Here is a 23040-nt window from a genome sequence, read left to right as displayed (position 1 = left end):
CTTGACCTAAGATTGATTCTCAATGCAACCGTTAGTCTATAGGGATTGTCATCAATTACCAAAATCACACATGGGGTAATGGACATGTTCTTACAATCTCCCCCATTTTGGTAATTGATGACAATCTCTTTGAGAGGGTTTAGATATGGAATTTAGCGAACAACCCAAGTTGAAGATTTAGAACAAACTCCCCCATAATATATGCATGTGTGAATGAACTTGAATTTCATTGCATATACCGTCAATTAAAGCCTAGCGGAGTATCCTCTAAATCTTCAACCATGCAAAGCAACAAATGCAAGGCATGAAAGGCAAATGCTTAAGAACCAACAAAAGAAATTCCCTTAAACCCTCCAAACTTCTCCCCCATTGGCATCGATTTCCAAAATGGACGAATGGTTTGGAAGGCCAATATAGTGAGCGTTCCCCCATAAGCTGTGCATTTCTCATAATTGTGAGTGAAATCAAATGTACATATTCAATGACGAATATTCGGAGGAAATCAAACTATATTGAGGATCAAAGATTGCAAGAGGATATGAAGGTGAGAAGCTTCGACAAATGAAGCAAGCAATCCAAAGACCCAAAACAAAACACAAGCTTAATAAGAGGCAAGTAAAAAACGAAGCTTGTGTCAAAAACAAGTATGAGTGCGTGAAGATGCAAATAGGATAAAATGAGCACTCATAAAATTCTTTGTGGATCCACCAAAGAGATGAACAAGAGTAAAGGAATGGACTCTAACAAAGATGGATATCAAAAGATATTTACCATCTCTCATGTATAAGTTTCTCAAAGTAGGCAACATCACGAAGATATTTATCCACAAAGAAACATGCACACATAAGATAGGTACAAGAGAAGAAGAGCAAGATATCCAAGGTGAAGTAACACGATATACGAATGAGACATTTGATTTATAGCACGGCCAATGGCTCATATTCATCTCATTGTACATTGAACAACTTCAACCAAAAACACCTCAAAGACATCACGAGAATCGCCAAGAGAAGGAGATAGTTGAGATGCTTTGAGAGAGTCAAACAAGTTCAACAAATGAACTAAAACACAATGAGCAAGATGATATACAAGATATAAATGCTCAAGGACTTATCTCATTTTAAGAATCTAACCCAAATAAAAAGTAATGAGATAACCAACTCCCAAAGAAAGCAAGGTTCCAAATAAACCAAACCCTCAACGCTTTTCATGATGGCACAAAAGTACCGAAAAGAAAATGTTTGTCTTCCAAGGTCAAATTCTTGAAACAAGGAAGTGTTCTAGCAAACATAGGAGAGCTCCCCCAAGATTAGTGCACTATTTAGAATTTTGCATTTGAATACAAAATGCACAAATGCGGGATTATTGCTCAACCATGTTTATCAAAACACTAACAAGGTTCAAGTGAAATAAGGAGATCCAAAAAAAGCAAGGAATACAAATGGGAGTCTAACCCACAAGGACAAATTCTTGGCAAGAAATGAGCAATTGAGCACATGTGCCAAGGTGAGGATGATCCGGAACAATACCACACAATTTATTACCAATCGTCCATGGACAAGAGGTGTATAGGAAATATCCATATGGTAGTTTGTGAGTATGTCCAAGATCATCTTTACAACTTAAGAAAGCATATGGTAAAGTGGGATTTATTTGAGCACACATGTCACATAGGAACTAGATAATCTATAATATCAACTCTATGTGACACAACCTCAAATGTTCACATTTTCTAGGCTTGTAAAATGCACAAGGCACAATACTCCCCCATAATGTGATAAAGACATTTTTCGTGCGAGAGGAAAATAAGAACCAAGTGAGATAATTAATGGACACTATAGAATTTTAATTCATCATGTCGCACATTTTAGGATTGTGAAATGCATAAAGCATATCACTCCCCATAGTGGGATAGTCCATTAATTTCTCACACGAGCCAACAACTAAGATATGAACAAGATGCAATAGGCTCAACAAAGAACAATTGTACATGATGTGCCACCCAACATATATAAGAGGAAATATAAGCAAGTAGGAAGCACAACATACACAATCACATGCAAGGTACAAAATCAACAAATGTAAAAGGGGAGCGAGTAACTTTCAATGTAAAGGAGTTGAGGACTCGTTACCTCAAGGAGGTGCATGGGTAAAGGATGAAAGGAATACAACTTGACTTGAGGAAGTAAGAATGATGAAGATCCCCTAAGTCTTCATGAACTAGTCAAGCCTCCATGCCCTCCACATGTACCTATTGATCAAATTTTGGCTCGTTGGTCCCCAACCAAGTTGGGTCCTAAGAAGTTAGTCACAATAGGCTTGGCAACCCAAATGGTTCTTTTTACGAAACCACTTTGAGTGCCAACATATTTGGCAAACACCTCGCCAACCTTATCCTTATGTAGAGAATAAGCACCATGGATCAAGATAGGGTTGGATGAGTTACCACTAGTGAAAAAGGAGAAGATGTGGCCCTTCTCACGGCATATGTAGCATCTTCTTCTCTTCCCCTTCTTCTCACTTGATTTCTCCACAACGGGAGCCTTGGCTTGATCCTTCTTGGGTAGCGGCCCTTCTTCAAGTTGAGGTAGACCTTGAGCTTGGCCTTGAGGTAGACCATGAGCTCCATCTTGAGGCCGCTTCCCTTGTTTCTTCACGCCAATTGGCTTCTTCTTCAAGGGGCACAATCTAACATGATGCCCTTCAATCTTGCACTTGAAGCACACAATCTTGGCGGGGTCCTTCACATGCCCTTGGCCCTTCTTCCGCTTGTGCGAGGTGGACTTGTTCTTGTTGTTGGAGTTGAATCCAAGTCCACTCTTGTCATTGGGGAATTGCTTCCCTTCACGACCCTTTACCAAATCCTTCTTCAAAGAAGTGACTTGGGCCTCGAGCTCTTCGATTTCCCCTACATGGTTAGTAACAACACAAGTACTAGAGGAAGTGGAAGCTTTACTGTTAGAGAAACAAGGCAAGGTATGTAATTCACCACAAGATATAGCAATAGCATGGGTGGGTGAATTACTAGCACTAGCACATGGAATTGTAGAAAAAAGCATAGAAGGTAGTTCACCACAAGATAAGTCAATAGCATGAGTGGGTGAACTAAAAGCACTAGCACATGGCAAAATAGCATTTTGAGAGGTAGTGCTAGTACTCACATGAGGCTCACAAGATTTTACCTTTGACACGATAGCCTCATGGGCTAACTTTAGAAAATCATGAGAGACTAGAAGATCATCATGGGAGCTAGAAAGCTTTCCATAATTTTCTTCCAATTTCTCATAATTGCTTGTTAGCAAAGCAAGTTGAGCCCTTAGCTCAACATTCTCCTTCAAGATGGAGGCTTCACAAGAGGTAGAGTTAGTAGCAAAAGAATTATCAATCATAGCACAAGGAGAAGGCAACTTAGCAAGCTCTATTAGGTTGAGAGCCTTAAATTTCTCATGTGACTCGGTGAGTTTGATGAGCTCACTCTCAATAGCCCTAGAGCTACTTTTGAGAAGCTCAAAATCCTCAAGGAGTTTATCATTAGCACTTACTAGCTCAACATTTTTAATTTGAAAATTATGTGCCACCTCTAAAGCTCTATCACGAGATTCCTTTACCATAAGTATCTTTAGAGCAAAGTTCTCCTCAAGAGTTTCATTGGTGGTTTGTTGTTCTTTAAGAGCTTCACTAAGAGTTGCAATCTCGTTTGCATACTCGCGCTCATGCTCTTCCATTTTCTCAATACATTTTGTGCTCTCAATGGCAAAATCGAACATTTTCATGAAGTTAGAGCAAGCAAATTTCTTCTTATGAAGAGCATGAAAAACCGACTCTCCCAACTTGTTTAAAGAAGCAACATTAAGTCCTTCATATCATCATCCTCATCATCATTAGATCGATAGGGTTCCAAGGAAGGAGATACCTTAGAAGCCTTAGCCATAAGGCAAGTGTAGGGACCGTGCGATGACGAAGAAGATGAACTACTTGAAGCTCCATCCAAGATCTTGTCTTGGCCCATAGTATCTTCGGTTTCCTCTACATTGTTAGTCACACAAATACTAAAGGAAAGCAAAGTATCTTCATTATGGCAACAAGACAAGAGAAGCATATCATCATGGAATGAAGATATGCAAGGACTATCAACACTAGCATGTAAAGCATTTATATTGCTATAAGTGTTAAAGTCCAAAGATGAGACATTGCAATGGGATAGGGATGAAGAATCATCAAGAGAAAGCTCACCATCAACAATGCAATGTTCATCACCACTCACCATACCATTACCTTGTGTGTTACCACACATTGGTGAAGTGGAAGCAGTGTGATCATCCTCAATGGTCTTGGATTCACCATATGTATCTCGAAGCTTTGTCCAAAACTCATGAGCACTCCGGAAAGGCGCGATGGAGGAAATCACTACATGACTCACAACATGACAAAGCACTTTAGTAGCTTGAGCATCTAGATAAGAGTTTTTCTTCTCTTCAAAAGTTGGATTTTGTGGATCCTTAGGAGGAGAAAAAACCATATCAAGAATCCGCTCCACATGTGGGTGCATGCCCCTAAAATAATCAAGCATGTAGAATTTCCAAGCATCATAATTAGTGCCATCAAATGTAAAGGTGGAAATGTGCACTAATCCTCTAGTCGACGTCATACTCTCTAGGCGGTGAAGCCCAACAAGATAAGAGAGCCCTAGCTCTGATACCAATTGAATGTTCTAGGACGTCGCCTAGAGGGGGGGTGAATAGGCGGTGTATAAAAACTTCTACTTGAGAGCTAAACTAGGCGGAATAAAACTACACATGTGTTTACTAGTTTAGCTCAAGGCCTATCAACTAGGGGTTTGCCTAAGAGCACCAACAACCTATGCTAGCATGATGAGCACATTGTGATAACAAGCTAGGTAAAGCACATCAAGCAAGATAGATATAACAAGGTAAAGCGCATAGGTTAAGGAGCTCGGGTTGAGAAGTAACCGGTGCACGAGGAGACGACAATGTATCCCGAAGTTCACACACTAAGGTGCTACGTCTCCGTCTGGAGCGGTGTGGAGGCACGTGGCACTCCAATGAGCCACTAGGGCCACCGTATTCTCCTCGAGCCTTTCCACCAAAGGAAAGGCCTTGTTCCACTAAAGGACCCTTGGGGTGGTCACCGAACCCTTACACGCTTGGGCAAACGCCAAGTATCGGCTTGAGGCAACTCCACAACACGGAGGCTCTCAAGTACATGGCCACAAGAGGCTATAACACACCACCAAGCCACCAAGATGCTAATGCGCCACAAGAGGCTAACACACTCCACCAAGGAAACCAACTCCACCAAGGATGCGATGCGCCACAAGAGGCTAACACACTCCACCAAAGGAAACACGACCACTAAGGCAATGCGGCCACTAAGGCAAGATGGCCACTAAGGCAAGAATACCACTAAGGATGAACACACACTCTACGAGATCGAAACCCCGGAGAGAACTCAAACCGATGCACCTAATGCAATGGCTAAGAACATCACTAGGATGCCCAAGTTCTTCTCTCCCAAATTCCAACAAAGCTAGAAGAAGCTATTGGGGGAATAAGGGAGGAAGAACAAAGAGTGGAGAAACACCAAGAAACTCCAAGATCTAGATCTAGCAAAGATCCCCTCACTTGGAGAGGGATTCAATTGGTGAAGCACTAGATCTAGATCTCCTCTCTCCTTTCCCCCAAAAATATGCAACAAATAGTGGGGGATCAAGAGGAGGAAGAAGGAACCCAAGGTCAACAATGGAGGAGAGAGAATGGAGGGGAAGGGTTGGTTGGGCCGGAGGTGGAAGAGGGGTATAAATAGGGGCTCCAAAATATAGCTGTTGGGGGCTGAAAAAACGGTCAGATTCGCTCCAAGCGGTACTACCGCTGTGCAAAGCGGTACTACCGTTTTTCCCCCAAAAAGCAGATCTGAGAATCGGGCCAAAACTGGTAGTACCGCTCTGCGGAGCGGTACTACCGCTTGGGCTGAAGAACAGATCGAAACTGAGAGAGAGAAGGCAGCACGTGCGTGTGAGGAAATGGAGCAGAGGAGACAGCAGGGTAGGGCCAGGCTGCAGCGCATGCAGCAGCAGCACGGCGGCAGGTGGGGCCAGCGGAGCGGAGTCAACGTCCGCGTCTCCCGCGCGGGAGCATCGTGGGCGAGCGAGGCGCGGGTGGGCGAGGCAGCAACGCGGCCTGGGTGCGGGAAGGGCGGAGGCCCAGCGATCGTGAGGGGTGGACCGTGCAGGCTGCGGCCCAAAGCGGGTGGAGGAGGAAGCTGGGAAGAAAAAGGGAAAACGAAAAAATAAAATGGGCCGGTAGTAACGGGCCCGGTACCAGCCCGGTACCGTAATTGGGTTACGGTACTACCGGGCCGGTAGTAACGGGCCCGGTACCAGCCCGGTACCGTAATTGGGTTACGGTACTACCGGGCCGGTACCGGACTGGTACCGCTTCAAATCCAGTAAGCAAAAACGCGCGTGCGGTACTTTGGCCGGTACCGCCCACGGTAGTACCGCCCGGCCCAATAAAGATTATTTTCGTTTTCTTTTTCTCTGCAACACGGAAAACGCAATAACTCCAGCTAGGAAACTCGGAATGACATGAAATCAATTTTGTTGGAAAGAGGGCGACAAGAGCTATCTTCTCACATGATAAAATCATGGATAAGAGCGGATGATGATTTTCTCATGGTCATAGAGGTGTAACCTCTCAATATGGTATATCGGGAAAATCATCACCCTTGCGCGTGCAACATGCGATGCATCCGGAATCCGTTTCCGATGAGCTAGAGCTTGTCATGAGAATGAACGCAAGCTCTAACCCATCTAATGGATAAGAACCAAGAACAACCAATAAACACGATGCAATGCATGCAAGGTTTGAGCTCTCTCCGATGATGCGATCCACTATCCTATCGAGCACAAACCTTATCCTTGCGCGTTCCTCTCGAGTCGGTAAGCTCCGTCTTCACCCTCTTCATCATTGTACATGCCACCGTCTTCCTCCAACATACACGCCACCGTCTTCTTCAATCTTGTACGCACGCCACCATCTTCATCCATCTTCTACACCGTCTTCATCTCTCTTCATCTTCAACATGGTCTTCGTCTCTCTTCGACACCGTCTTCGTCATTGTACTCCGTCTTCTCCATCTTACAACCTTGAGTCCAACACATAGCTATGGACTTGACCTAAGATTGAATCTTAATGCAACCGTTAGTCCATAGGGATTGTCATCAATTACCAAAACCACACATGGGGTAATGGACATGTTCTTACACATTGCCTATGAAAAACTCCTACAAATATAACTCAATGCAAACATTAGTCCATAGGGATTGTCATTAATTATCAAAACCACACATGGGGGCTCCATGCATTTTCACATGGCGATGTAGATGCCTCCGGCGATGATTTCCCCCTCCGACAGGGTGCCAGGAAGAGCTTCCGAACCCCCGAGATGGGTTCTGCGATGGCGGCCGCGACGGAACTTTTCGTGGATGGAGGCTCGGGTATCGAGGGTTTTCTCGAGAAGATGTATAAATAGGCGGAGGAATTAGGTTGGTTGGGCGCCTGGTGGGCCTAGACCTACCCTAGGCACGGGCCAGGTCCAGGCCGCGCCTAGGGGTGGTCTAGCCGACCTGCTGCGCCTCTTCGTCCCCCCTCTGGACTTCGTCTTCGTTTCGGTAAAATATTGACTTCGGCTTTTGTTTCGTCCAATTCTTAGAATATTTTTTGTACAATTTTTCTGAAATACAAAAACAACAGAAAACAGGGAACTGGTACTGTGGCATCTTGTTAATAGGTTAGTGTCGGAAATCATGTAAAAGTGCAATGAAGTGTAAACAAAACACATATGAATTTGTGTAAAACAAGCATGGAGCATAAAAAATTATAGATACATTTGAGACGTATCAGGGAGCAGTCCGCAAGACTTCATCAAGCATGTACAATCAACAAAAGTGTTCCATATTGAATCATAGAAGATCTTCATCACATAGATCAAGAGGAATGCGCAAGGGTCAAGGTTTGTTCTTCATATAAGCTTTCTTTCTTACCGATCCGTAGGTGTACTTGGGAGGCTGTTTTATAGGATAGTTGGTTGTAGTATCAAGAGGGCTCTCGAATTAGTAACTTGGTTGTATCGTTAGGAGAGAGCTCTAACCTTGCATGCTTTGCATCATATTTCTTAGTTGTTCTTGGTTCATATCCGTGTGATGTATTAGCGCTTATGTTCATCCTCATGACAAGATCTAGCTCATCGAATACAGATCTCGTATGAAAAACTTGTTGTGTTTCCGAGTTTCGCATTTTTCTCGGTTCTTCGTGTTGAGAGGTTGTGCCTCTCAAAATAAAAAAATCTCCCCACCTGTTTTTTGGGGTGTCTCTTGTTTTCCTTTCCAACAAAATTGGTTTCACCTCAATCGGATTTTCCAAACTCTACATATTGTGTTTCTGGTTTGTGTTGTTTCTGTAGTATCTTGTCCAGGGAGGAAATATCCGGACCTGGCACTCCCATAGATGCTGGATCCCAGTTGTGCTCTGCTCAGATGCTAGGCTGGAGGCAGCCCAGAGATTTGTACGGAGTCTCCGGACAGACCGAATTCTCCGTTCTACTAGACCAGAATCTCTGCACCCTTTGGCCGAAGTCTCTGGTCCCTAGGCAGAATCTCTGGCCTAGAGGTTTTTAGCCTCGCAAATGATCGACATGCGCATCGCTCTGGTGCTAGTCCAGAACCTGGCCGAAATCTCCAGACCCAGACCGGAATCTCCGGTCATGTGGTCCAGAATCTCCAACCCTGATCCCACTAGACTTAGCTGCGCACTACACTGGTGCTAGGCCGGGAGCTAGCCGGATATTTGGTCGGAACCTCCGGGTGAGGCCGGAATCTCGGGACCAACAGGCCGAAATCTCCGGGGTAAGTCTATACAAGGGGATTTCATGTGGACCTATAAAAGGCCCCCTTCTTCCCCATGGCTAGGTGTTGATTTCTCTCTCCTCCATTGTTTACCTTGAAGAGCTTGCCCAATCTCTTGATTCATCCCATGATTCTTGAATCTTATTGAGGAAAAAGAGAGAGGAGATCTAGATCTACTACTCCACCAATCAAGATCTTCTCTTAGTGAGGGGAACTCTCTAGATCTAGATCTTGAAGTCTTTTGTGGATTTTCTGCCTTGTTTTTCCTCCCTTATTCCTCCATAAGCTTTTGTAGCTTTGTTGGAATTCGGGAGTGAATGATTTCAGCACTTATGTTCTTGCCATTTCATTAGGTGCATCGGTTTGAGTTCTCTACGGGGATTCGGTCTCGCGAGATTTTGTGGGTGATTCTCTTGGTTGCTTATACCTGGAGCTTGTACCTATTGGGTTCTTGGAACCCTAGACGGCTTGTTGGCCTTTGTGGCAGGGTGGCCTTTGTGGCGGTGTGGACTTTTGTGTCGTTGTGGCTTGGGTGTAGATTACTTGAGAGCCTCCAATTGTTGTGAAGCTTTCCTCAAGCTTGTGACTTTCGTGGAGTGTACTTGGGAGCCTCCAATTAAATTGTGGAGCTTGCCCCAAGCTTGTACGGGTTCGGTGACCACCCTGAAGGGCTCCTTAGTGGATATAAGATTTCCCTTTTGGTGGAAAGGCAAGAGGAGAATATGGTGCGTCATTGTGGCATTTGGAGTGCCTTGTGCCTCGACACCGCTCCAACGGGAAGTACCACCCACAAGAGTGTGAACTTCAAGATACATTGTCCTCTCCGCGTGCCTTGGTGACTTCTCAACCGAGCTCCTTTATTTATGCACTTTACTCTGTGATTGCATTCGTGCTTGACGTTCTATATCTTGTTGTCACCTTGTTGTTTATTTTTCTTAGCATGTTGTTGGTGCACATAGGAACTACTATGGTAAGCACGAGAATAGGTCATACAATCAATCTAAAGCAAATAGGCAGACACATGCTTGCAGTTTAACACATGCTCGCGCGCTCTCTGAGATCTGCAACTGCTATTATGCGGCCTTGTCCCTTTTACACACGGTGAGGCGGCTCGCTGGAAATGGCCAATTCATCTGCCGAGTCTGGACGGGAGATATTTTAAGGGACGTGCGGGCCATAATATGGTCGACGGTCAGGCATTCAATCGGCTCACTTTTGGCCACCACAGGCCTCTCTCGACTCCATATGGTCAACCAATGACACCATGATCTCTCGGTGTAGGCCGCATCCGATTTACAGATTAAAAGGCTGTATAATTTAGTCAATAACTTGCCTTCTCGTTCGTGTTGGTCAAGGTAATTACAACAATTAGATGAAAAAAATGAATTACAACATCTCATTGCTTCCGATTCATGTGTTCTCTTCTCCTCTAGAAGGCAGTGTATTCTGTCGAGAATCTCAGGTACATGCATCACAACAATTCCACACACACAGATAAGAAAGGGAACTAGCCCCCCAAATTGGTGACGGGTCCCTTGAACCAGTGCCTGGCACTGAAGATCCACGACGACAGGACGAGGATGAAGAGCCCGCCAACGGCGACCGGCGTGTAGTTGAGCGTGTCCTTGGTCACCGGGTACGTGACAGGCAGCGAGAAGAGCACGGTGATGGTGGCCACCCAGAGCACGGCCACCCAGCCCACCACGACGCCATACCGTCCGAGGTTGAACGGCCCCGGCACGAAGTGCTTGCGCGCCAGAGTCACCCGGAAGAAGATGGGCAGCGCGTAGGCGATGTAGAGCCCGATGGTCGCGATCGACACCATGGCCTGGAACGCCACCAGGCTGCCCAGCGACTGCAGTTTTCAGTTTTCAGGGCAGGGTTAGATTGGAGTGTGCAAGCCTGCAGGCTCTAGTTTCCAGCGAAATGAACGTTGTGGTCATCTGGTGCCAGTCAATCGTTTAATTACCGGCAAGGCCATGCAGAGGGAGATGAAGGCCGATAGCCAGACGGCGTTGATCGGCACCTCGTGCTTGTTGACCTTGTGCCACACGGACGACAGCGGCATCGCCCCGTCTCTCGAGAAGGCGTACGCCATCCTAATAACCATCAGAACGAGCGACTGAGTGATGCAGACAACAAAAACGTAGTACTACGTTCTATTGGGTAAGATGATCACCTGGAGTTGCTCGTCACGGAGCTCATGCCGCAGAAGTATATGGCGACGGCAACAATGCCCAGGCAGACGATCCCGCCCACGCCGCTACCGTACCGGCTCTTGAAAGCCTGGTAGAACACCTGAGCGATCGCGTACCCTCCAGCGTCATTGTCGGGGCTCAGCAGGGAGGGTATGTCCTTGACTGCAAACGTGATGCCGAGAATGTATCCCCAGCCGACCACTATGGATATGCCGATCGCGCTGATGATCCCGATCGGGCCGTTCCTGTCTGCGTTTTTCGTCTCCTCGGTCTGCAAGAACAAAGAACCAAGAAACTGTTAGATTTGGCTGCACATTAAGATTTGTTTGATTTGAAAGAAAGTGCCTTTTCGTTACCATATGCGCTGATGCGTCGTATCCTGTGAGTGTGTACTGGCTCATGAGGAGCCCCAGGACAAAGATGTAGAGGCTGCTGTGTATCCCGGCGCTGTTGTCAGTGTTGAAATGGGTGAAGACAAACTTGGCGCTAGCCCTCTCGGTAGCCACAGTCGGCACAGCAATCATCAAGACAAAGACACCTGCAGAGAACCACAAACGTCCTCATCAGTAAAGTGGATGGGATGAGTCTGCGAGGACGGTTCTTGCTCCTATTCTCGGAGTAGCTTCAACGAGAATCTGTTCGAATTAATCGTGTAGGTTAGGCGCGCGCTCCAGAGAGAGATGTGTGACCTAGCATGTTCCAGGCAGCCGCGAACTGGCCGAAGAAGGAGAGCCAGGAGATGGGGAGGCTGTTGATGATGGCGTGGCTGAGCAGGATGGCGGCGTGGAAGGCGATGACGACGTACTTAGACGCCAGGTACCCTCCGCCGTTGGCGCCGCCGGTGCTGAGAAGGATGATCACTTGGATCAGCTGCGCCAGCGAGTAATCCACGCTGGTTGTCACCGCCCACTGCGAAGAACAGGCTCAATCAGCACCTAATAAGCACTGAAGGTTCTGAGAGAGAGATTGCGGTGTGGGTTTACCTGTCCAACGATGTTAAACCTGCATCAACCATAGACGAACAGCATTATTAGGGCCGATAGATATTGAAACGGGAGACAAGTAGGAGTGGTACTATGCATGATCATGAGTCATGACGGGAACTTGTTTCAGCATGAGAAATAAAGAGCGTATCTACGAAAAATGGCCCTTGCGTATCATGTGCAGGTGAGGTGAGTGTCTATTGCGAGGGCGGTCCTTGTCTGAAGTCTGAACAAGAAGAGCCATGCTGACTGAGATAGCGCATTTTCAATACCAATCAAAATCATATTTTAATTTTATGTGCAGTTGGCATGAGGAATTTTGGTGCCCCACGGCCACGAGATAGTGACACAGTGCTACCTTACCTGCACATGGTCAATGCACGCAGGCTGACTGTCTTTATTTTTTTTGCGAATACTGACTGGAGCACACGAACAAAACACAAATTAAGATTCCTTACTGCATTAGTAGGCCCACGTCGTTAACCAAGGACAAACGCATTGTACAGCACATATTCTATTTTCTAGGATGACACAACACAAAGATTCGATCTCGATAACGGTGTTCTTCAGCTAACAAAACTCTTCTTTCCACAAAAAAGGGAAAGAGGGAAAAAAAGGGAAAGAGAGAAAAAGATGCCAAGATTTCGCACGCACCATTTTGATGTCACACCAGAGCAGCAGACAAAGTAAGAGAAAGCGGTTCGCTAAACGCCGTCCTGTTATCCATGGCATCGAACAACTCAAGGAAGAAACAGAAAAACTGGTAGCCCCAGCCCCCACACACATGGCATGATCGCAACCGGAGAAGAAAACGCAAAGCCGTTGAAGAAGATGAATCTTGGTAGAAAGAATTTGGGTGTACGCGTACCATCCGGTGATCCACGAAGCGAAGGGCGCCCATCGGTTGCCGGAGAGGCGCGCGCTCCAGTAGTAGAGGCCTCCGGAGGTGGGGAAGGAGGAGCAGATCTCGGCCATGGAGAGTCCGACGGTCATGGTGAAGGCGCCGGCGACGAACCAGCCGAAGGTCATGGTCACCGGCCCGCCGTAGTTGAGGCCGGTGTTGTACAGCGTGGTGACGCCCGTCAGCACGGAGATGATGGTGAAGGAGAAGGCGAAGTTGGACAGCAGTCTACGCACGCGCGGCGCCGGATCAACCGAGGAACCATCAGTTGACGTCGTCGAAACCTAGAAAAGAAAAAAAGGAAAGAGGAACAGCGGCGTGACGTACGAGAGGTTGCGGTTGAGCTCCTGCTTGTAGCCGAGCTCGTTGAGGCGGGCCTGGCCGGAGTCGCCGTCGACGTCGACGGCCGTGATGCCGCTGCCACCGCTTCCCGCGGGAGACTTGCTAAAGGTCATGGCGCCGTGAGCTGGAGGAGACCGTGCCGGCGTTGCGTTGTGGGGGTGAGGAGGTGAGACTGGACAGGGGAGGAGGGCAGTGGTGTCCAGTACACAGGAATGGTACTCGGCTCGAGAGCTCCTACTTGTAGAGGAGAGGATCGCGGTGTGGGCGGTCAACTCGAAAGTGCGGTGGGCCCCTGAAAAATCGGCGCATCAGATGTGGGGAGTTGGTTCGTTACTCTGCCTGGAGTGTCACAGAATCTGCCAACTCGGATGGTCGTCGTTGTGGATCTACCGAAATGGGGATTCTTTCCCAAAAAAATGGGAATCATATGTGTGGGATTCCTCTGGTTGGGTCCATGTTTGCCAAGAACTTCCGTGACGGCTTTCCGAGAAAAAATTAATTGAGCTATGTTTTGGCAATTTAGGAATATATATTTTATTTAGTGCTTTTCTCATGTTATTTTTTTGCATGACCACTTTATACTTTAGATATCCAATGATGCAAAGAAGGATCGTAAGGCAAGTGGCGAGGTTTTCTCTTACTTCTGTGAGAATTTTTTATATATAGTAGAATATGTAAGTGCATTTAAATTTTGGTGAGATCAAATATGCTTCAAACCGAAGATGTTTAGTTCAATTCGAAGCTGTCGCAAGGCACGGGCATACTAAACCTTGTTTCATTTTTTGAAGTTTGTGTTTAGTGACTAGGTCTTGAATTACACACAATATTACGCGTGTGTTCAAAACTTAACAAATACATTTGTCGTGTACACGAATTCTAAGATTACATGTTTGACATGATTGGTGTAGAACCATTAGAGTATTTATGACCCATGTTGCAACGCATTTACAATTACCTATTGTCTTAAGCAAAGATGGCTAAGATAGTGGGAAATAGATAGATTGTATAGTAAAGAATAGATAGAGGTGTAAAGAGACACAACAAAAACACATGCTATTTGTGCTTAGAGGGGTTAAGAGGAGGGTAAAATTATCTGTGTATAACGTTAGGTCGAAACTACAAATCATCGTGCTTGTGGCGACTATCAAAGTGAAATCACCTCTCTTCATGTCTTGTTTTTCTGTGGCAACGCATGGCCATCTGTACTAGTTCCCAAAAAAATGGGAATCATATGTGTGGGATTCCTCTGGTTGGGTCCATGTTTGCCAAGAACTTCGCTCCGCCTCGAACTGAGACCGTGCCTAGTTAGTACAATTAAGAAAGTGTGTTTCCACAAACAAAAAAAATGTGTGAAATATGGTCAGGTTGTCATGTGGGAGGCGCACGTGAAGCATGGGCGAGTTCTTGCTGCCAGATCTGAGGTAGCCTTCGTAAAGAAATAAGATTACAGGTCATGTCGATCGAGTTCATGTAAAGAAATAATATCTATTTTTGGACGTCTCTTTCCAGTTGCAAGTCAAGAGTGCTGCGCAATGTGCACACAATCTTCCCTGCGTTTTGGTGTGTGAGTGCACGCTTCTTCAAACCCACACGCTATTTTGCAGAGTAGTATTTTGTGCCTCCTCTAGAAAATACTCTTGCTGTCTGCATTTATTTTTGTTTTACATTATTTAAAATCAAGTTATGTAGAATTTGATCAAGTATATATAGACGAAACATTAACATCTACTATACCGAGTGCATACAACATGAAAGTATGTTTCATGATGACATACAATGATGACAGCATTAAACGCTAACAAATATCAACGCGGATTTGCTATTTACGGTGGTAGCTACCCATGCAATAGTTGTCTTCCGATTAATTTTGTTGGCAAGAAAGAAAAAAACGCAATACGATAGTAGTGAAACAAGTGAAATCAGTGATCCTAACCAGCCAGTCAGCCAGGAGGCGAAGGGACCCCGTCGCTCGCTGCAGAGCTTGGCGCTCCAGAAGTAGAGGCCACCAGAGGTAGGGTAGGCGGAGCATATCTCGGCCATGGCTAGGCCGACGATGACGGTGAAGGTGCCCGCAATAGGCCAGCCATACACCATGGTTGCTGGCCCGCCAAATTCAAGGCCCGTTCCATACAATGTCGTGATGCCCGTTAGGACTGACACGATGGAGAAGGACACCGAGAAGTTGGACAACAACCTGCATGACACGAGCCGCGTCAGCTCGAAAGAAAGAATAAGCCGCAAAATTCACCAGAAAAATAAAAAAAATTGCGTATGCAAAAAAAAAACACAAAAAAACAAAATTGAAGCATGTGGGGCCCTTAGAGATGGATTGTGTGGAAAATCACAAAGACAAATACGAAATATGAGCTGCTTTAGGCCGAACTGGTTTTGCTGGCCGGGACTTTCATGTCCAAACAGGTCGATTCGAATCATGTGGAAATGGTACACTGCTTTGTTACTTGTTAGACAGGGTTACAGATATTATGCTAAAAAATCAGGGTTAAAGATACGATTCAGCTTAGTTTCAGGGCTTTGCATATGAGAATCCGCAGAGATCTTTTCGATACAAATCATTTATATCGAAAAGTATGTAGCATCGCTCAACACGTACTACTTGCATTAGACTAAGCAAGTGCACAGCGCCTGCAAGCAACCGATTCACTAAACGAAACACGCAACTAGCTAGGCAGCAGCATCCACATCAAACAGAACTGGGCCGAATTAAACTACGGAGTAGTAAACAAGAAAAGATCTGCAGGATCGATCTGCGCAACAGCTAATCAGGGCGAACAAGAAAAGATCGATTTCTCGACCAGTGGGGAATGGACAGCGGCGAATGGGTACATACGAGAGGTTGCGCTTGAGCTGCGGCCTGTAGCCAAGCAGACGCAGCTTTTTGGTGTCGTAGTCCTCGCTGCCGGAGATCATGGCGGCCTCGTCGTCGCCGGCGAGCCGGCTGTAGCTGCTCTGCCCTGCCATGCTCACCCCTCCGCTTCCGCGACCTGGCGACTGGCAGTGGCTCCGAGAAGTAGATCTTTTCTGTGTCTCCAAGCCCCGTGTGTGTAGCTAACTACTACCTCGAGATCAAGATGTCATTCTGAGAACTCAGGACACGAGCTCAAATGGATGACGGCCAGCCCGTCCGGGAGGGAGGATGGTGGTCGGCTCGAGAGCTCCTACTTGAGAATAGCGGTGGGCGGTCAACTCCAAAGTAAGGTGGGTCTGGGTAAATCGGCGCATCAGATGTGTGGGTTCGTTCCGAAAATACGCAGCGAGACGTGGTACTTTTTAAACAAAAAAAAAGCCCTTAGTTTAGCTTTATAAATAAAGCGACGGATCAAGCAAATTCTCATACAACTCACATACACCATTCCACCAATCAAGCCCCCACCAATTAAGCCCGAAATAGGTTCGCAACCCATTGTGAACCGTATGGTTCGCTCCCATCTTTAAACGCCATTTGATTATTTCTAAAGCATTCCGAAATCATTTATTTCTATTCTCTCTTGTTGGACTATTATGGTTTCCTGCATGATCTTGTAGAGCTTATTCCAAGCTTCAAAATGAGCTCAAGATCATTAAAATCGGAATCCAGATACTAAAATTATGTCGTTTCAGTTTGATGTTTCTGCCAGTTTTAGGGCGGCGAATATCCTAGCCCAAGTTGGGGGCGGATCATCTGCCCCCCAGAATATCCGGCACAAACAAATAATTCGGCCAAATATCCGGCCCCCATCAAGGGCATATTTTTTCTGGTCCTTAGCCGTTTTTCGGGGGCCAGATTTTTGCAATAATCCTGCCCCGGATAATCTGGCCCGTGAGGATCCAAACGGTCATATTTCGATGGGATGGGGTATTTAAGACCCCCTTCTTCCTTCTTGGGCAGCCATCTCTTTCCCCATTTGCTCTCCACCATTGTTAACCTTGAGAGCTTGCCATATCCCTCTACTCCTCCTATGCTTCTTGAATCTTTTTGAGGAAAAAAGAAGAGGAGATCTAGATCTACATTTCTACCAATCAAATCTCTCTCTTTGTGAGTGGAATCCTCTAGATCTTGATCTTGAAGTTCATTGTGAATTTTCTTTGTTCTTCCTCTATTCGTCCCCCACAAGCTTTGTAGCTTTGGTGGAATTTGGGAGTGAAAAATTTGCCATTGCATTTGGTGCATCGATTTGAGTTCTCCACGGTGTGTCGTGGAAGTGAAAGCAAGAAAGTTACTCTTGGGTTCTTGGAACCCTAGATGGATTCTAGTCATTTGTGGTGATTTGTTGAGAGCCTCCAATTAAGTTGTGGATGTGTGCCCCAACATTTGTGTAAGGCCCGTTTTCCGCCTCGAAGGAAATCCCTTAGTGGAACCGCGACCTAGGGCTTTGTGGAAAGGGTCACCGGAGAATAAGGTGAGGCGCCTTCGTGGCACTCGGTGTGTGGTGTGACTGTAACATCTCAGGTTTAGAGGCTACAAAAAGAGAGAATATAGATGTGTGCATTGCATTCATGCATAGAAAATCCGGGAAATTTTCGCGCTTTCAAATAAAACTTGTCACAATAACTGAAGTTTCACTAGACTTGATGGAATTGAAATAGATCATCAAGTCAAGCGCTATAAACTTTAATGTGACCTTTGCTAAAACCCTGTTTTGGGTAGACATAATTTGATCCATAGGTTGTATCAAATGGAACTAGAACTATTACACAACACTTTAAGTGAGGATCAAATATCAAATCCTATAAAGGATCATAACATGGTATTCCTTACAACAACACATTCTTTAAGAATCAAATTCTAACTTATTAACACTTAAAGTTAGCAACTACCTCTGTGTGTAACTTAATTCACTTCTAAACCTATTACCAAATATGGTAAACCTATGGGTCTATGCATAAAAGCCACTCATTCTTATTTAAATCATAACTTATTAAATATATGGAATATTACAAAACTAAATTCGTTTATATTACAAATTAAAGTTTAAACTATTTGAATAAAACTAACTATGAGTATCTTGAAACTCATATGATCATGCCTTGGTGAAATCTAACACAACTATCAATTTTTTTAGGAATAACCTTGACCTTTTGACCAATATTATAATATAAATCCAATCATATATGATATGGTGCATTATTCACAAATATGAAAGCATTCAAAAGACATCTAGTGACAAATGCCACTTGGCTATCCAAAAACAAATCATATGAGAAGATAATATCCATGCCACATAGGATGAAAATATCTACATGACTTGCATCCCAAGCTATGCCACCTCATGCTCAAAGGATTGCTATGGATGAGGGCATGACAACCAAGCACCTTACTCATGAAACTATAGAAAATTCAAACATGAGATCAACCATGCATAGAATACTATTCCCTAACTTATGTATCATGGATTACAAGTACAACCTCAAGACATATATACCTTAAACTTAAGTACCAGTTAGTTAATTAGTGTTAAAATCAATATTAAACTCTACCTTTCCATCCCAGGCCAAATTGTAAAGCACCCTACAACTCAAATATCCATTTTAAGAAAATGCATGCCTCATGAGAATAATATGATATACCTAGGCATTTAAAATCAAGGTTTAAGAAAACCATATCATGAATTTGGGAATAAATCTAAACTAATTTCCAAACCCTTAGAAATTATTAAGCACATAAAATCATATCCATTAGACCATGTCTTCAAATAGGAAATCAAGTAACAAACTTTATTTTGCAAATCATCTATTGTAGATTAATACAAAATAAATTTTACATATTTCCAATTAAATGTGTAAGTACTTAGAAAATGCTTTGAACCTAAAGGAAAGTGAATACAAATAATTTCTACTAACATCTCTAATTTAATCCTAATAATCCTTATGAACAAATTTTTTATGCATCTATAAAATTCCTTAGTATGCCAAAATAATTCAATTCATAAGTTGGATGAATCCATAAGTTTACACATTCAAAATATTCAACCACAAATTTAAATTGAAATCAATTCAAAACTGAAAATATAAAAAAAATGAAAAAGAAAACACAAAAAAGAAAAAGGAGAAGAATCACCTGGCAGCTGAAGCAGGCCATCGCAGCCAGCACCGCAACCCAGCATCGGCACACTCACGCATAGAAGCCAGCCCAGCCCAGGATATCATTTATTAATCGGAGAGGAAAAACATCTGCGTTCTCCTCTCCGAGCTCGACACCGCGGAAGCGCTAGTCGGCGACGTCCTCGTCGACGATAAGGACAAGCCGGACTCCAGAAACGCGCTAATAACCTCGCCCAATTTTATTCGCGTTCGAAATATCCTCTCCACGTCAGGATTCGTGCCCCAACTATGCATTGTCGTCGCCGTCGCATCTCAACCCCTGCCGCCGGCGAGACGACGCTTCCGACCACCTCGAGCTCCATAAATAGGCCAGGAGCATCTCCTGGAAATCCTAAAGCTTCGCCACCCCTCCATTTCCTCTCCATCCCTCTCAATCACTCACCATCCTCAACAACACCTCATCGAAGTCCAGCACAAAGACGTCGTCTGAGACCATCCTAGGTTCCATGGAGTGGTCGAGGAGGTGCGCCTTGACGTCGTCTTCCTTCTGATCAAGCAGCGCATCAAGGGGAGCACGGTGGAGGGAAAATTTTACAGTTCCCTTCCGCAGCACCTCGCCGGTATCAACGAATTCCTGGTCGCCTTTGTCCTCAATCGTCGTCGCCGACTACACCAACAACCTCCGGGTGAGCATGCGCATGTTTAGAGCCTACTCCCGCTTCCTATGAGCATCAGCAACCACGTTTAGCTTGCTCGCCGGAGTGAACCGCCATAGTTGGTTGTTGCCGGAGATGCTCCAGTGACCAACTGTCGGGGTACCACCACCATCGTGTTCCGCGTGTTGTGGGGATGTTGGCGCACCCATCCATGCATCCCCGGGGGCTTTAAAACACCACCACCGCCGTGTACTGACTTGCTGGCGTTGGGCCATCGACAGGCTGACGTGGCCGGTGGAGCTCCATGCATTTGTTGACTGGTCTATGCCTCCGTGGCATTTGACCTAGTCAAGGGTCCCACCTATCTGCGTCTATAGCTAGGGTTAGATCGGGTATGTTTACCATTTTCGTTTATTTCCAAATTCTAGGAAAATATAGAAACTTTGAAAAATCTATCAAACCCATTTCAACTCAGAAAAATAAAATAAGATATCAAAATGTTTATTAAAATAAACTCTATCTATTAAAAATATAACATCAATTATTTATTTGAAATGAAAATGAAATTATTTATATCCTATTGTTTATGCCTTTTCTTTTATCCAAAATTCCAAGAAAATTCAATAATTAGTATTTTTATAATAAATAAAAACCATTTAGGAAATAAAGAAAACACCAAAAGTATTTTTCTTTTATCATATTATCATTAACTTAAATATTATTGATATTTTAAAAACCCTAAATTGCACTTACTTATTTATCATTTTCTTTAAACAATGAAAATTAAGAAAAATGTTAAACCAATTGTTAACTTGTACTTCAAATTTGTTTCCTATATTCAACTTTACTTAACAAGGTTTTTCTTGAAAATGAGGAGACATAAAAGGAAACCCTAATTACCTCAAGTATGAAACTTAGCCCTATTTCATGTTAAACCCTAGTTTTCTTTCAACTCTAAAACCCTAGAAGTTCATAAAATGTGATCATATTATCATATTATTTAGGTTTCAACATGCTCATGTTCTATTAAGATAATACTAACTCAAATGCAAATGAAGTTATCATTTCATGCCTCATTTTGACCAATACCTTATATGACCAACTAGTACCACCTAAGTGTGTACCCTAACTTGTTACTTTCATGTTAGCACCATTGATCATCGTTCATTGATACAACACCATTATGATCAAACCTAAAGTAGCAAACCTATGTAGTAATTCACTTTATATGCTTCATTTGCATCTAATACCTACTAGATGATTATGAACCCATCTTGTTTTATATCCATCTAATACTTATCTAGAGAACTAAATTGAGAATCCTAGTAAACCCTAGAAGCACATAACTCTTATTTGTAGTATTTCTTGTTCATTAAGAAACATGTTTTTTAAAAGTTATTCGTTTGAAGTAAATAACAAATAAACCATATACGCAAATAATTCCTACTTGAAATACTTATTATTCCTTAAGTAACATGTTCTTCAAAAGTTATTCTTTTGAAGTATATATCAAACAATCATCAACCATGCCTTATAGGACTTAAAACTGACAACTGCTCCATACATATTATGCAACTACTATTCTTATTGTGTGTATAATAGTTCTGATGCATTACACCACTTTTATATTATACCAAGTTAACAACCCTATTAAGAACCTTGTTTGTGGAACCGTTATAAAAGTGCAACACACTCTAAAGAAATCATTACAACTCACCAATCCTAAATCATCGGGGTTAGATTACGCTTAGAGCGATTGCATCTCATACTTATGCATTATAGCATCTTTGCTAGTTCTTCAAATGATGTCCTTACCAGACAATGATGGTATTTCAGAATTTGAAGTTATATCATCTCAAAGCTCTTGCATGCATAATATTGCAGTCAATAAAGGCAAGTTCATCACTTGCTAATGCCATTTGATTATTTTTTATCAAATTACTTGCAAAGTACTATACTTATCACTCCTGCATTGAAAAGCAAAATATTACGTTTGCAATTATGAATATGACTATGTGGTGGGCAATGGAACCATGGTTTGAGATGATGGTGGAGGTTCCATTGCAACTGGGAAAATATTTACATAGGATTAACAACAAATGTTGTCCAGTGATTCCAACGCCGTATATTACGTGTTAACCATAAGATCTATAATGGCTCTGGGGAAGTCAGTTGTATCTTCTTCCTTCCGCATATCAACGGATTTCTATTTGCCATAACTTTGGAGTGTTGCTGGTCCCACAGTAAGGTTGAGAGGCCATTAAGCTCTCCGGTCCTAGGTGGACGTCTTGTGCAACAGGGTCTATGAAGGATTGTATCATGGTCGAGGATCAAGCGCTCTAGATAAGAAAGGGATCGAGGATCAAGTTCTCTTATGGGTAAAGTAACACACCTCTGCAGAGTGTATTGAATTGTGACTTGTCACTCCCTGTTCGGGAAGGAACTGCGAACGCGGCAGGAAAGGAACTCCATGAAGTTCTGGTCAACCTGTGAAGACTGACGGACATAGTTCTTCAGAATAAAAGCAACCTTTTGAAGAAATGTTTACAAAAACATGCATTGCCTATGACTTTCTAGTACATGGCTGTCCTATTTCTATTATTGAACTTGCTGAGTACGCTCGTACTCATTCGTTTCCTCTTGAACCCTCTTCTTAGATTTAAAGTCACCAAAGGAGGAACTACTGTGGCACTCGAAGACAAAGGTGTCAACTACAACAAGATGGAGAACCAAATCAATGAAGTCAATGGAGTTAACTTCTTTCATCGACTAGAGTGGAAACCTAGACCAGTAATAGAAGGGAATCATTTCCCTAATCCTAGCACCTAAGTAGCTAGAGTTCTATAGCAAGCCAAGAATCTTTAGAGCTAGAGTTAGCAATAAGTTAGACTACAAGTTGCTCTTTTGAAGCTTTATTTGCAGTTTTACCTTACTGTAAAGTAGGAGGCTGTGTTGATCTTTTGTAAACAGTTCATGTGTACTTCTATAGATATGCCTT

General features: G+C 43.9%; 1 protein-coding gene across 2 annotated transcripts; it reads right to left on the bottom strand.

The window, feature by feature from the left end:
- Positions 1–10215: 10215 nt before the first annotated feature.
- Positions 10216–16560, bottom strand: LOC127342881 (amino-acid permease BAT1 homolog). 2 transcript variants are annotated; one of them, XM_051368901.2, is made up of 8 exons: positions 16196–16560; positions 15281–15541; positions 12105–12123; positions 11811–12030; positions 11478–11659; positions 11103–11392; positions 10893–11022; positions 10216–10778 (listed from the first exon to the last, which is right to left on the bottom strand). In XM_051368901.2, the coding sequence occupies exons 1-8, from the start codon at positions 16324–16326 to the stop codon at positions 10431–10433; spliced, it is 1581 nt and encodes a 526-aa protein (XP_051224861.1). In that variant the 5' UTR covers positions 16327–16560; the 3' UTR covers positions 10216–10430. The 2 variants fall into 2 exon arrangements, with proteins under 2 accessions (XP_051224861.1, XP_051224862.1); XM_051368902.2 differs by lacking the exons at positions 15281–15541; positions 16196–16560 and adding exons at positions 12973–13233; positions 13333–13567.
- Between the last annotated feature and the right edge of the window lie 6480 nt (positions 16561–23040).

This window comes from Lolium perenne, chromosome 3 (genome assembly GCF_019359855.2).
Source record: "Lolium perenne isolate Kyuss_39 chromosome 3, Kyuss_2.0, whole genome shotgun sequence".
Taxonomy (NCBI): Eukaryota; Viridiplantae; Streptophyta; class Magnoliopsida; order Poales; family Poaceae; genus Lolium; species Lolium perenne.
The sequence above is the reverse complement of the archived record's forward strand: the minus strand, read 5'-3'. Positions and strand labels throughout refer to the sequence as shown.